At 50.1% G+C, this 15,865-nt stretch overlaps 1 protein-coding gene across 4 annotated transcripts in view; it reads left to right on the forward strand.

Annotated features, from left to right (window-relative positions):
* Positions 1-15,865, forward strand: part of PXYLP1 (2-phosphoxylose phosphatase 1) — a 68,770-nt gene that overhangs the window by 32,258 nt on the left and 20,647 nt on the right. For 3 of the 4 annotated variants that reach the window (XM_079795587.1, XM_079795588.1, XM_079795590.1), the window contains one exon: positions 8,525-8,656. In XM_079795587.1, coding sequence (XP_079651713.1) covers positions 8,578-8,656 — 79 coding nt within the window. In that variant the 5' untranslated portion in view covers positions 8,525-8,577. Of the gene's footprint in view, positions 1-7,006; positions 7,044-8,524; positions 8,657-15,865 lie in introns of all 4 variants that reach the window. The other variant, XM_079795589.1, reaches the window with a different exon arrangement.

Genomic DNA, 15,865 nt, shown 5'->3' on the forward strand with positions numbered 1-15,865 from the left:
GTCTTGTCTCGCTACGCCGAAGAATGAGCTCCATGGACCAGATTTATGCAAAAGTGTGGAAAACTCATTCCAAGCAGATTCAGACTTCCCACAGGGAGGGGGCCCAAATAATGGGTTGCCCCCCTTGAAGCCTTGTGGTCTAGGGGTATATATTTGCCACAAGCCTGCTCTGTAGCTACCTGTGTCGCCACCTGATTGATTCCCTTAATTCTTGCCCAGCAACAGACCTGGACTTCCCTGTTTCTGTGGATCAGTTCACCTTATTGTTGCAGTCCCTCCCTAGTTTCACATTCCTCCCGCTTTGAGTCCGAAAACATTTTGTTATTCCTGCATGGCTGGTTTCTGTGGTTAGGCTGCTCAAACTGCCCGGTCTGCCCCTGCCTGTGTTCCGTCTGCCTTTGTTTTCCACTGGACCCCTGCCCTGTCTGCCGGGGTGTCGAGCTAACCCTCTCACTAGTTGCACGGGAGTCTGGGGAATACGGTCTCGAGTGGGGTGGCCCTGTATCCAGCTAAAGCCTAGAGGACTCCGTTAGGAAGAAGGAGAGAATAGACTTTGGTGGATAGTGTGTCCTCCACAGTGAAGAGGAATAATGTGACAGAGTGCTGGGTGCCACGCTCTGGTGTGCAGCCAGGGTCTAAGCCATGAGAGCCAGGCTCCCCGGGGCCACCTGGAACTTGGTGCTACTTCTGACCTGTCCTGGCCGCTCTTCTGGTCAGCCAACCAAGTGGCGTTTAGAACCTCTCAGAATCTGACTTTGCCTGTCATGGTCCCACAGGCATTCTGTTTCCGAAGGGGGGTAAAGACAGGGGCAAGAAAGGTGAGTATTTCGTACGTGGGTGGTGGGTATTAAAGCCATAGGAGAAATCATGGCTAACTTTTACCGAGCGCGTATTAGGAGCCAGGTGCTCCGCTGTGTCCCTTACACATGTTAACCTCCCCTTACGCAACCTGTGAGGTGGACTCTATGCTTGTTCCCATTTTATAGATGAGAAAACTGTGGCTCAGTAAGGGTTGGAGATGGGCTTTAGGCCTAGCCAGCGGACCCCTGAGCCCGTGTGTTAACTATGTGGTAAAGGAAGGACTGGGACATGGAGTGGGATTTGTGGGGTGAGGCCAGATCATAATGAGCCCTAAAAAGCAGGACCAAAAAGCATTGGGCCTGATGCTACCTTTGCCCTGAGCCAGCTTTGGGACTGATCTGCAGCATTGATGGCCCCCCCACCCCAAGTGGTTACCCCATAGCCAGGAGGTGGTTGTTGCCATTCCTGTCATGGATTACGTCACCTCTCACTGGCCCAGAAGACGGGCTGTTCCACAGGGGCGAGGACACGTGTGAGAGAGGAACCCTGGGAGTGTCCGCCGTGGGCCAAGTACTGCGTGTTCAAGGGGAGCCCCCATGACTAATGGGCATCCTTTAAGGTGTTGGGCCTGCTCCTGTCCAATATTCCCGAAGGAGGCTGGTGAGAGAAGAGACAGAACCCTGGCTGGAAAATGAGGGTCAGTCCACAAGGTGGTTCTGTCTCTCAAGCTGGCACTGCTTGGTGGCACGGATCCTGGGATCAGTCCCCCAGCCCCGCTCAAACCTGGAGGTCAGTGGCTTTGTGTCCTGAGGGGACTCCAAAGGGTATGTTGGGTCCCCTTAGTAATGCCACTCCTTGGGGTCAGTGTGCATGCTGGCCCGGGCAGGGGGAGTGTGACCTTTGCAGCTCCCCTGCCTGTGGGGGCCAGGCCAAAGGCAAACCCTTCCTATGGGGAAGCAGACCCAGACAAGGAGGGGTTCCCCTGTCCAGTCCCAAGGGGCCTCTGGGCAGCCATCTCTCCCCTGACATGGCAGACTCAATTGCACATGCAGCTGTTGAGTCGTGTCTGAACTCACCCACCTCCCTGCTCTGGCTCCTCTCATTCACAAACGAGGCAAACTCTCCCGCTCCCCCAACAGTCAGTCCATCAGTGCAGTCTTACTCAGTGCTGTTTCTTTGGTTCCTTCTGTTTCTCTAAAATGCAGTTACAAAGGCAGTCGCTCCAATCTGCTCTTCAAGAATGAGCTCTGGCTGAGCCTCCTCGAGGAGACCTACCACCCTCTCTGGGCCTGGGTAGGCCTCCTCCCCTCCCCCATCCTGCTTCCCGGTGCCACTGGTTTCATATGGCCTAATGGTCTCCACATATTAACTCGCTGTTCCACTGATCAGACTGGGAGCTTCCTTTTATTTTTACACCTTTTTTTTTAAAAAAACACAACTTTTCATTTCAAATGTACACAAAAGCAGAGCAGATCATATAACACACCCTCAATGTTCACCCAGTTTCAACCGTTGTCAACATTTTGCCAATCTCGTTTCATTAATTCCTCCTTCACCCCGCCTCCCAGTATTTTAAAGCAATTCCTAGCTCCCGTATACTTTTTACCATAAATACTTTTGTGCATTTCAGCCGTGCCCTCTAAGATGGCAGAACCTGTGCTCGGGGTCCTGCTTCCCGTGTCCTCGGCACTTGAGATGCTGCCCGACACATACCGGCTCTTGGGAAATACGTTCTTTTGAATCGACTGGTTCAGTGGTCGGCAAACTCATTGGTCAACAGAGCCAAACATCAACAGTACAACGATTGAAATTTCTTTTGAGAGCCAAATCTTTTAAACTTAAACTTCTTCTAGCGCCACTTCTTCAAAATAGACTCACCCAGGCCGTGGTATTTTGTGGAAGAGCCACACTCTAGGGGCCCAAGAGCCGCATGTGGCTTGCAAGCCGCAGTTTGCCGACCACGGGACTGGTTGACTATATGAACAAATTGCTTTCAACCGTTAGAACTGAGCCTGCAAATGAGCTGGGATTTGAATAGCTGGAATGTGAGTAGCTGCTGGGAGCCCACGGCCTCCTTGGTGCCTGTCCCCCTGCCTGGGGTTTTCATGAGGTTCTGGAATCTGTCATTCAGCAGACTTCACAGTTGGTTTATTCTTAGCCAGGCATCTCCGATATTGTAGTTAAACTCTACTTTGGGAGGTGACCTTGGACAGGGAGGACTATTAAGATACAGACTTTACCTTTGCTAAGTTCATATTTATTTCACAATTATAGACTTGGGTTTGGGTTTTTTTTTTTTTTAATTATATAACGCTGTATTTACTTAGGCCAAAATGATTAGGACCAAAAAAATAAAATAAAAGTACATAATACATCTAAAGCATTTTCTTTAATACCACCTTTCTCTCTTGGTAACGGTATTTTAACGACACAATCGAGAGGAGATAATTGGATACACGTTTTTCTTTCAAGCAGTTATGGTCATATTTCAAACCCGGACTTCTGTACACATCCGAGGGGACCCTGAGACCAGTCACTAGGCGTGGCATGTCTAGCTCTGACACGGCGACAATCAGGCCAGGGCTCGGGCTGTGGACGTCTCTGGTGGCGGAATGGTGGCTTGTACAAATGCCGTTGAGGTGTTCCTTTTTCCTCTTAATTCAGAAATACTGTTTACCATAATATAATGGGAAATGCCTATTAACTAGTACTTCTTTTTTTCAAAATTATATTCTAAAAGATTTCCTTTCACTGTTCAAATCTGTTGTAAAGTTGCGTTGCAGTTGGCTGTTTTATTGTTTGCCGTTTCACCGGGAATTCAGAGTTAACGATTTTATTTCTGGATTTAAGATATTTTTACCGCGTGGGTTTAGCACACCAGACTCAGGCCGTGCCCAGCACACATCTGATGACTGGCCACTGTTGTCTGTTCAGCCTCGGAAGTGTTTACAGGAATTGGGTTTGGCCGTGATGCCATCTTGGGTCTAGAGCACCTTTTGCACGCAAGGCCCTGGGGCCTGAGAGGTGCTGGGATTAGCAGACGGGGGAGCCACGCCGAGGCAGGTGGCAATCCCAGCGTCTCCGCCTGCTGAGGGGCCAGCGCGTCTTCCCAGGGACCTTATCCTCTGGGCTGCGAGTGAGCAGGCTGTGGACCCAGAGACGTGGCTGTCACTTCGCATGATGTGGACGGGTCTGGTGGAGTGTCCAGAGGAGCTGCAGCCTCCCCTGGGGGGTGGGGTGCAGGCCCCCGTGGAAGGAATATGGCCAGAAGGGACCCCCAGATGGTGTGGCTCCCTGCATGGCGGCCTGAGCCTCCTTGCGAGGGACGGAAAAAGAGAAAGGGGTCTATGGAGAGTGGGGCCCGAGCTTGGGCCAGAGACGGAGAGAACAAAGTAAAATAAAAGTGTATAATTACATGTAAAGCGTTTTCTTGAGTACCACCTCTCTAGCTTGGTAACGGCATTTTAACGACACCAATGAGAGAGAATTGAATGCACATTTTTCTTACAAGCAGTTATGGTCATCTTTAAAACCCTAAATTCTGTACACCATCTACAGGACTTAGGGTTTTAATTGGTGATCTCCTCTTTTTAGGATGGGGCCCAACAGAAGTGGGCACGGATGTGCCCGGCCGGAGACCCCGCGGCACTGTCGGGCACCACAGCTGAATCAGCCCCGGGGAAGTCTTGCCAGGAACCGGCTGCAAACGTGGCTGCCTGCCCTGGCCGTCGGGGCTGGGCCGGGGAGTAGGGACGTGGCCAGTGGCCAGGGTTTGGAAGAGGAACAGCCTGGGACAGAAGCAGCAGCTCCAGGGAACGGGCAGATCTTTGTGTTTTGAGGGTGGTACGGAGTCCCCGGGTCCCTGTGATTCCCCCAGAGCGGGGGAGCCCAACACAGGTGCCACGGTCCTGCAAGTGACCACAGCTGTTCCTCACCACCCTCCTGCTTCGTTATACTCTCAGCCCCTTCTTCGTGAAAGAGCGGATCCTAGGGCCTGAGCAGCGAAGTCAGTCCGTTGTGAGGAGGGCACCCAGAAACCACGTGGCCGAGCAGGGAATTGTCACAGGTGTGCCAGTCCCCTTTCCACTGTGTCAGGGCTCCTGTCAGTCCCTTTCGCCAAGGAATTGTTCCCCGTGAAGACACACACACACACACACACACACACACACACTGGATGGCGTCCTAGTTCCAGCTGCAAACACAAACATCTTCCAGTCCGTGTGAATTTTGGATTATGTCATCATTATAGTCATTTTTTTTTTTAAAATTAAGAACAAAGCATGGCCTTCCTCTCCCAGTTACCTGAGGAAATAGGCTCCAGAATCAAGCATGTGTTCGTCACTCTCAGGGCTGTGGTCACGCCAAGCTGGTCCCTAGCACAAGCGGAGGCAGCGAGACCCTGACCATCACCCGGCATTTGGCAGCTGCCTGGGGAGAGTCAGAAGGGGAGTGGGGCACAGAAACCCAGGCAGCATCAAGGGGAGGGGTGGGTGCTCCCAGATCGAGGCCCGTGTCATCAAATGCAAAGCATCAGATACGCAGAGATGTCAGTAGCCTGAAAGCTAAAAGCAGTAAGGCAGTCACGTGATCCCAGCCATCTGGTTAACCCAGCATGTCCTCAGTATTTTAAGTCTAGAACTAAATATAGCCCTTTTTTTTCCCAAATAGCGCTCAGCATATTGAAGAATGCAGACAAGAGGGAGCTTTGCAAACGACGCCTGCAGATGAAGATGTGGGGACTAGACCCTGGCTTAGAAATTCCTAGTGCCCTACCTGGTTCGGCTCAGTGGATAGAGCATCGGCCTGCGGACTGAAGGGTCCCGGGTTCAATTCCAGTCAAGGACACATGCCTAGGTTGCAGGCCCGATCCCCAGTAGGGGGCGTGCAGGAGGCAGCCAATCAATGAGTCTCTCTCATCATTGATGTTTCTATCTATCTCTCCCTCTCCCTTCCTCTCTGAAATCAATAAAAAAAAAAAAAAAGAAGAAGAAGAAATTCCTAGTAAAGGTGCTAGGCATTTCCTCTTTATTATATCAGTTTCTTTGTTTTATATCAAGCTCCCAGAATGTAGTGGCTTAAAACAGCACCCGTTATATTTGCTTGTGCTGTGTGGGTTGGCCACGTGGTTCTTTTAGTCTGGGCTGACCCTCCTGATATCCATCTGCCGGTGGCGTGGCTGGGCTGGATGATCTGGGATGGCCTTGCTCACATGTGTGGTGACAGGCAGGCGGGTTGTCTGCAGCCCGGCCTGCACCTGGTCTGTCACCCGCCAGCTGCTGGTCCGGTATCTTCACATGGTGGTCTTAGGGTTCCAAAAGCAGCAAAGGAGGACAAACCCCAGTACACGAGGACTTTCCAAGCCTCTGCTTGCTGCTCACTAGCTGTTGTCCCATTGGCCAAGACCCCTGGTCGGCAAACTGCGGCTCGCGAGCCACATGTGGCTCTTTGGCCCCTTGAGTGTGGCTCTTCCACAAAAGTCCACAGCCTGGGCGAGTCTATTTTGAAGAAGTGGCGTTAGAAGAAGTTTTAAGTTTAAAAAACTTGGCTCTCCAAAGAAATTTCAGCCGTACTGTTGATATCTGGCTGTGTTGACTAATGAGTTTGCCGACCACTGGCCAAGGCCAACACCTATGCTAAGCTTAGAGTCCGTGTGGGAGGAGACTATACAAGGCCATTGATCCAGAAAGGCGCGAGCAAATTGGGAGTCACCACGGCAGTGAATCCACCACGCTATCAGCCTGAGATTTTACTCAGCAAGTAGCAGTTGTTTCCACCTAATGCCCGCGTGAAGACAACTCGGAGCCATCTTGCGGCTCCTCCCCGTATGCAAAGGCAGTGTCTGGTAAAACCAAAGGGCGCAGACTTAGTAGTTCCAATAGCCGCAGCTGCCAGTAAGTGTGATGGAAAAAATCCCCTGAGTGACTGGAGGCAGGAAGTGGTGGTGGTGGGGGGGGGGGGGGCGGGCAGACCGGGCCCAGCATCAGAAGGAAGGCCCTGACCTCCCCCGCCCAAGTGCAGAGCAACCAAGAGGCAGGTCTGCTCTCCGAGGGGCTGAAGCAAGAGACCCCACCAGGGCAAGGAGTGGAGTGTCCCAGGACACGATGTCCTGGGACAGGAGGCACTGGCCCTTAGTGGGGGGCAGTAACTAAAGGGACAGAAGCCGTGTTCCTTTGAAGGTGTAAAATGGGGATCTGTTTGTTGACAGAAATGCTGGTTGCCAGATGTCCAGACCCAGTTGTGAGGTACGTGTGTATTTACGTCGATCTTTGAGCAAATGTTCTCTGACATAACCCTGAAAGGAGTGGTTCTCAAACTCCTTTGCAGGGCCCTTGTGGGGGTGGGGATGGGGACGAGGGGACTCCAGGGCTCTGGCTGCTGCTTCATGCCCTGCAGATAGGCTTTAAAAAACAAAACAAAACAACAGCTTTATTGAGCTAGAATCCACAGAGCGTACAAGTCACTTGGTGTGCAATTTAGTAGTTTTTTGTATATTCACAAAGTGGTGCAACACTCACCACATCGGCAGGTGAGCTTTTATCCGACCGTGTCTGTCTGGGCTCTGAAGGAGATTGTGTTTGAAGGTGGAAAAGATTCTGCTGATAAAATCCAGTTGGAAATGACTGTTCTAATTTTATTCTGGTTGAAGACCCTTTTCTAAAGAGTGTGATGTTCAAGTTCTACTTCAAATGCAAATGAGACCAGGAAATAAACTTGGTATCTAAGAGTGATGGGGGAAAAACCTATAGGGAACATTAACTTTTTCTTTCCTTCACAGCAGGGTCATTTAGGGCCGTATGCAACATTTTTTTTAGAGCCCTTGTGCACAGTTCTGAGGTGGGTGGGGCTGCAGGAAGACCTGTAGATGCAGCTGAAATAGCTCAATGGTCAAGTGGGGGGGAAGGTCTCTAGTTAACAGAAAGGGCTGCTTATAGGAACAGGTCCCCAGGTACACCCCACCTGTCCCTAAAGACATTACTGTGCCATATATCGCAGTGATTGGCGTTCAGGTTAATGTGAAAAATAAAGAAGACCGGGGTCATCTTAGCAAAACGTTCATCAAAAAAAAGAGAGGCAGCCTTAGCTGGTTCGGCTCAGTGGTTAGAGCGTTGGCCTGCGAACTGAAGGGTCCCAGGTTCGATTCCAGTCAAGGGCATATGCCTGGGTTGCAGGCTCAATCCCCTGTAGGGGGTGTGCAAGAGGCAGCCGATCAATGATTCTCTCTCATCATTGATGTATCTATCTATCTCTTCCTCTCCCTTCCTTTCTGAAATCAATAAAAATATATTTTTAAAAAGAACATAAGACTGGAAGCTAGGGTAATTTAAAAAGAGAGAGAGAGAGAGAGAGTAGTTGGGGGTCAGAATGGGGTGATCGTGAGCTGGTCCCAGAAACACTTCACTGCCCTGCACACTGTACTAATAGGTGCTCAATAAACTTCCTTTACCTTTTTCTCTGGAAAGGTCACGCTGTAAAGTATCTCATTCCCTGTCGATATCAGATAAACGGACCATTCACGAACTGGTTTCCTCTTATTAACTTGACAGACCCGTTCTTGGCGGCCTCATTTGGGGGCAGAGACGGAACCCGAAGCTCGCCATTGTTCTCCCGCTGGGACTCACGTCTGCCTGCCGGAGGCCTGGGCTGATTGGATTATTTTCATCAGTTGCCAAACTTGGTTTTTCCAGGTCAGAACACATGCTTATTGCCTCTGCTTTATTCACAGGGCACGTTCCCGATTTGAGGTGAAACCATGAGGAGGAGACAGAACAAATAATAATGCTTTTCCGCAATCGCTTCTTGCTGCTGCTGGCGCTCGCTGCGCTGCTGGCCCTCCTGAGCCTCAGCCTGCAGTTCTGTGAGTATCTGGGAGGGAGTGGGGGGCTCACTCTGAAACCGAGGGCCCTCCAGGTGAGCAAGTAGGCCCAAAGCCCCGGTCCTCCAAGTGGGCAGTGGGGTTGAAAACAACCGAGTCTTTTTATTTTTGGTGCTAATGGCGGATGGCTGGGAGCAGGAATCCTCAGCCCCTGAATGGTTCTGGCATCTTTCTTGGCCGAGGGACAAGCGTGCTCACTAGGCCTTGTGACCCATGTTTGGCTTCTGCACAGATTCCTAAACTGCCTGGTTATTCCCGGATTCTTAGATTCCCGGAGACACTGAGTGGCCCAGCTTGTTTTCTCGTCATGCCAAGCCACTCAGAGCTGAGGTATTTGACCCTCTGGCTGGTTCTTTGTGGGTTGTGTCTGTTTTATGTTCAGTGGGCAGTGGGTTGGAGTTGTTGGGGAGGGTGGGGGCATTAGGTATGAAACTCAGCCCCCTGGGCAGCAGGGAGATTGCGTGTGGCGAGGCAAGAGTTCGGCCGGTGAAGCCAGGCCCCAGACCTCCCTGCCCAGCACTTTGCCCTTCACTGGGAGCCCGTGCTCAGGCTGGGCCCAGATTCGTGCACCATCCTCAAACACAGATCCGGCCCTACAACCCTTGGTTGTAACCTCTCAGTGGTGGCCCATGGTCTCGGAGGCTCTTCGCATTCCTGTGGCCTCTCTCACCTTGGACTTGATGACACAGCCTTGCCCAGTTGCCTGGCATTCTCTCCATATCCAGCTGTTCTGTGCCCAGATCCCGCCAGCCCCTCCGCCTGGAGTGCTCTCCTCCTCACCTCCCTACCTTCCTCCCCCTCTCCCTCTAAACTCAGCCCTTTTCGCCTCCAGGAACCTTCCAGGGCCCCCAGTTGAGAATGGTGCTTCTTTGATGTACATCGTCTTGACCCTGTTTCCTTTTTTATTTTTTGCTAGAGTTTTTATTTATTTATTTATTGTCTAAAGTTTTACATATGTCTCCTTTTCTCCCAATTGATCCCCTCCCCCATCCCTTCCCAGCCCGGGCAAGCCCCCACCACCCCAGTGTCTGTGTCCATTGGTTATGCTAATATGCATTCATATAAGTCCTTTGGTTGCTCTCTAACCACCCCCCCTACCATTTTTCTCTAGATCGATCTATTCTTATTCATCAAATTATGTTGATCATTATATCCCACACTAGAGGCCCGATGCACGAAGGTTCGTGCAAGAATGGGCCTTCCTTCCCCTGGCTGCCGGCACCGCCTTTGCTCCGGCCCAAGCCGCCATTCCACCTTTGCTCTGGCCTGGAGCCGCCTTTCTGCCTTCCCACGCTGCCCAGAGGCCCAGAGCGGCTGGGGCGGTGTGGAACACCTGTGTCCACAAGTGTCCTGCCCCGACCGCGTGGTGCCTGTGTGTGCAAATTAACCCACCATCTTTGTTGGGTTAATTTGCATACTCACTCCTGATTCGCTGGTGTGCATCACAAAGGTACAGTCAATTTGCATCTTTCTCTTTTATTAGTGTAGATATGAGTGAGATCATGTGATATTTATCTTTCTCTGACTGGCTTATTTCGCTTAGCATAATGCTCTCTGGTTCCATCCATGCTGTTGCAAATGGTAAAAGTTCCTTCTTTTTAATAGTGGCATAGTATTCCATTGTGTAGATGTACCACAGTTTTTTAATCCACTCATCTGCTGATGGGTACTTAGGCTGTTTCCAAATCCCAGCTATTGTAAATTGTGCTGCTATGAACATAGGGGTGCATATATTCTTTCTGATTGGTGTTTCTGTTTTCTTGGGATATATTCCTAGAAGTGGGATTACTGGGTCAGATGGGCGTTCCATTTTTAACTTTTTCAGGAAACTCCATACTGTTCTCCACAGTGGCTGCACCAGCAGTGCATGAGGGTTCCTTTTTCTCCGCATCCTCGCCAGCACTTGTCGTTTGTTGATTTGTTGATGATAGCCATTCTGACAGGTGTGAGATGGTATCTCATGGTTGTTTTGATTTGCATCTCTTGGATGACTAGTGACTTTGAGCAGGTTTTCATATGTCTCTGGGTCTTCTGTATGTCCTCTTTCGAAAAGTGTCTATTTAGATCCTTTGACCATTTTTTTATTGGGTCATTTATCTTCCTTTTGCTAAGTTGTATGAGTTCTCTGTAAATTTTGGAGATTAAACCCTTATCAGAAATATCATTGGCAAATATGTTCTCCCATGCAGTGGGCTTTCTTGTTGTTTTGTTGATGGTTTCTTTTGCTGTGCAGAAGCTTTTTATTTTGATGTAGTCCCATGTGTTTATTTTCTCCTTAATCCCCATTGCCCTAGGGGCTGTATCTGTAAAGATATTGCTATGACATATGTCTGCTATTTTGCTGCCTATGGAGTCTTGTAGGATTTTTATGGTTTCCCATCTTACATTTAAGTCCTTTATCCATTTTGAGTTTGTTTTTGTGTATGGTGTACGTTGGTGGTCTAGTTTCATTTTTTTGAACATATCTGTCCAAATTTCCCAGCACCATTTATTAAAGAGACTATTTTGACTCCATTGTCTACTCTTACCTCCTTTGTCCAATATTAATTGAGCATAATGGCTGACTCTGTTCCCTTCTTGCACTAACCATGCATTATCATCATTTTCAGTTCTTGTATCTTTTCCTCCTACGAGACTGTCTGCTCTGAGAGAGGGGTCCACGCCATGTTTCCCTCGGTACCCGAGGAACTGCACTGCCCACCACGCAGCAGGTGTTTCATGATGTTTGTTAGGGGAATGAATGAATCTCTGCCTGCTCTGAAAAGCAGGCTGACCCTGCTTCCCTTTCCCCGTCTGCGTCATGCTGGGAATGGTGTTCTCGCTGTCGCCCGCCTTCCCTCCGTGTACCTCCTCACCCTCATGGCAGGGAGACAAGTGGTTGGCACCCGTCACCGCCGCGGATGGCTCTGTGAGGAGGTGGCGTTTCTGCCGCAGTTTGAATGATGGAAAACGAGCAGGTGGCCTGGCGAGTGGGATGTTCCACGTGCGCCGAGGAACGTGGGAAAGACGTGGCATTTGGAAAAAGTGGTCTGAAGAGAGGAGGCTTTGAGCAGGTTTCCCTGATTCACCTCCAGTTTGTGGCAGATTCCATGCGCCCCTCTGGTGCCTATGACAGCCTGTTTCTAACCCTAGAAAGAATTTGAAGTACTCATTTATCCGTCCAGAATTGGAAAAGCCTTCAAGATTAGGCGCACATAGGAAGTTTAAAGATACCCCAGATGGCTAATGAACCATAAAGTAGGAATCCTTTCCAAAAAGCGTGCCAGGACTCTCGGTTGTTTAATTGTGTATAACTTTTCATTAAAAATTTTCCATCCTTTGGCTGCAGAGGTGGGAGGTTCCAGTCGGCCTGGATTTTTATTCTGAGAAGCTGCCGGGATCTGGGACGTGAATGGGGGTTACTTGTGTTCGCCGCGTTGCTTTTGCATGAGGTGGTTCCCACGTCACTGAATTGGCCTGTGTGTTCTGCTTATATAACTCTTGTGAAAGTCCCTTCTGTTTTAGGAGAGCCAATTTGCAGCCATACTTTCTGAAAGGAAAATTTTTCAGGGTAAATTAGCCTGCGTGGGTCTGAGCTCTCTCCTTCTTGGATGCGTTGCGGTTCGGAACGCTGTTGAGATATGGATGCTCTTACTGCTCTTCTACTTCTAGGTAACATGTAATTTTGGCATTTACCCATGTCTGTGGCAATGGAGTGTAATTGCTTTGTTCATTTAATTGCTTGGTTGGGTGCTCGTTTTTAGGGTGTTAGAAACTTCACTGATTTATGATACAAAGATATATGCTTGCGTACCCCTTGCGTTTTTATTCCTACCCTGAAATACGGGGACTTTTTCTTCACCATTTCTTTTGACGAATTTTTGAATATCAGATTAGCACTTACAATTATTTTAAGGAATATGGTTGAGGCAATCAGATAGAACTTGGTTTTCTCTTGCTTTACGTAAGCCGTACAGTTTTACGTCTGCAAATTGGACTGTGTATTTTCTTTTGTCCTGTTGGTAATTTTCTTCTTCTGATGTTTTGAACATGAGAAAGTTATGACACGGGTTACAGTTTTGAAAATCAGGTTTTTCAAATAAGCTTTTTTCTCCCCCTTGATGCAGAAAGTGTGTCCGTGAACCCACGTATATTTATTAAGTGCTTATGTGTGTTGGGCATTTCTCTACAATGTCAGGGGTAGAGGTGGTCGAGAAAGGATAAAAAAAGGTTAAGATAGTTCATAGTTTCTCAAAATACATTTATTTTAAGTGGTACTAATATCTTGCTATATGCTAATAGCCTTTAATGAAAATCATTCATTTTGTATTTTCAAGTCCTTGATGTTTTTGAGTTTTGAAATGGGGACATTCCGAAATTCCTGATTTTTAAATTGTAGAAGGGAGCCACTAGGCATGAGTATCTTTAGTTGTTCCGGTTAAAATGAGCACAAGGGGGAAAAATAACACCACAGACCGAGGGACTCCTTGAGCACAACAGGGAAAGGCCATCGGGCTGCGAAGACTCGTGAACAATTCGTTGTTTTTCTTTTTTCTGCTCATGTGTCATCGTCCATTTTCCTGCTTCCGCGCAGCCTTTCCTGGGCGCTTATTTCATGCGCATTTCACTGTTCCAACCCGCATTCCCCAAATGGCAGTGGGACAGGAGCAGGCAGGCTCTGGAGTCAGCGCCCTGGGTCTGAAGGATGCTCTGCCTCTTGGCAGCTGTGTGCCCTTGGGCAATGCCCTTGGGCAAGCGTGACCTCCTGGAGCCTCTGTTTCTCCTGTAAAATGGAGTTGATCCTTGTTGTTGTTATCGTGGTTGTTGCTTCGCAGTGTTGGTGTGAGAACAGAGCGCTGTGGGAAACCCCTTGGCTCCTGAAGCCTAATCAGCACAAACCTTTTCAGCAACAGTACAGAGTCCTGGGCGATGCACCGTCCTCGGAAACCAGGGCTCTTGCTGTTTCAGAGGCTGCAGAGGCTTATGTTACTTTAGCTGAGTGTGTGTGTGTGTGCGTGTGTGTGTGCGTGTGTGTGTAAAATACATCATACTTTTATTTGTTTTTTTTATCAGAGTTCATTGGCCGTGGTAGGAGTTAATCTAAATTGGCACATGGCACCTATGTCTGGGGTCACCTTCTTCGGCCCAGTTGACCAGAGCAGGTTCCAAGGGAGAATCCGATCCCCAGGCAGTTGCCCTGCAGAAGTGAAAGCGAGGGTTGTCTGTAGGAGCAAGAGGAGTCGGGCCTGTTCTGCGTGGCCGTGGAGACACACTTCAGTCACGCGTCCGCGTCACTCGGAGGTGGAGCGGGTGGTGTGCCATCCCTGGAGCGTCGCTCTCTGAAGAGCAGACTGTTAGGCAGCTCATTGCACCTGATGCCATTTGAAGTCACTTCAGACACTGAGGTTTTGTGACTTGTGTGTTCCTTGTCGATCCAGGGTCCTGAGCATGCACAGCTGTGTCCTTCAGCGGAGGTTCCTTGAGTTTGCAGTTTGCGAGGCCCTGGGCTGGAGGAAGGTTGATCTCCCCCGGGCTGCAGGAGCTCTCTGCCTAGTGGAGAGTCAGGAGCAGGTGCCTGGGACACAGTGTGCAATGTGCTAGGACCCGTCAGAGGCGGCAGCATGAGAAAGAACAGGGACTCTGGAGCCAGACTGCCTCGATCGAATCCCTGTCCTCCACTCATTTCCCTTCTCTGTGCCTCAGTTTCCTCATCTATAAAATGGGGATAATGAGAGTTCCTATTTCCTAAGGTCGGCAAAGGATTAAGTAAAGCGATAATTATACAACACTTAGAGTAGCGCCTGGCACAGTAATCACTGTGTGCGTGTTTGTTAAATAAAATGAAATAGAGAATTTATGGCAGGGTGATATGGGAGGGCAGAGGACAAGAAACTAACCTTGGGGGTCAGAGAAGACTCCCAGAAGGGATTCATCTGAGCTTCATCCTTGAGCGATGAGTAGGAGTTGGCCAAGGAGGAAGCCGGGATGGGCATTCCTGGCGGAAGGAGATGGGAATGCAAAGGCAGAGCAACAGACATGGAGGTTAGCCACCTGTGTGTAGCTGTGACAGTGGACACAGGCCAGGGCACCGCCACCATCACGTTGTATCTTGCAGGTGCGGGGAGCCACGGAAGCAGGGACGACACCATCAGATTTGTGTCTGGGAAAGGCCCCAGTTCGGTAGAGCGTTTGCCAAAGTGTGGTCTCCCGAGCACCTGATCAGAGTGGCCCAGGGGCTTGTTAGAAGGCATGTTCCAAAAACACAAAGAGAGAGCACCTTCTGGACCCCTCGCCGCAGACTCGCAGTCTTGGGATGAGTGGGACCCAGAATCTGCATTCCTAACAGGCCCCCGGGGTGAGTGTAGTGAACACAATGTTGGGGGCTCCCTGTTCAGAGGCTGGTGGGTGGGTAATGCTGGAGGCAACCCAGGGGCACGTAGGAGTTTGGCCCGGGTAGTTCAGTAGATGCTTCCTTCACCCGTGCATCCACGCATTCGTTCACTTAAACGTCTCATGTCCAAAGGGGATACGTGTGCTGAAGGCTGAAGGAAATGCCCCGGACATAGACTAGGAGGTCAGCCATGCAGGGATGATGGCTCTCGGGTCTGGACGAGGAGGCCCAGGGGGAGCACGCTGAGCAAGAGGAGAGGCAGGACAAGGTCCAGACAACGAGGAGCTGGGGGCAGAGCAGGAGGAAGAGCGGGGGCACTGGGGTCCTGAAGGCCCACGTGGGTGGGGTGTGAATGGGCGTGGTGTCCCGCCAGAGGGTGGACTTCAGGGACTGAGCGAGCCCAAGAGACCCTGTCCGGAGCTCCTGTTTGGGGACTTGGTATCCTCGTGGGGAGACCAGGTCTCCCAGGAGCATGTGGAAGCCACTCCAGACCGACAGCCTGTAAGTTTGTTTTTGTTTGGCTCAACCATGTTTTCACATTTTAAAATTTATTTACCAATGTTTTAAAACTAGGCAATTTCACCTAAACCTCCAACCCCTCCTTTAAAAGCCAGACTGCCCAGCAAGCCAACACCCACAGTCCCTGAGCAGCTGGGTGGGGCCGCCTCTTAGGGCGAGTGAGCTCTCTTTTTCCGCATTCCCACCCTCCCAGCCTCCTGGGCTCAGCTCCAGGTTTGGTGCCTGGTGGTGCAGATCCTGGGCAGATGGGGGAAGAGAGGCCGTGCAGGAGACAGAACAACAGCAGAGGGGTGGGGCCTGAG

This window comes from Cnephaeus nilssonii (assembly GCF_951640355.1).
Source record: "Cnephaeus nilssonii genome assembly, chromosome: 17".
Taxonomy (NCBI): domain Eukaryota; kingdom Metazoa; phylum Chordata; class Mammalia; order Chiroptera; family Vespertilionidae; genus Cnephaeus; species Cnephaeus nilssonii.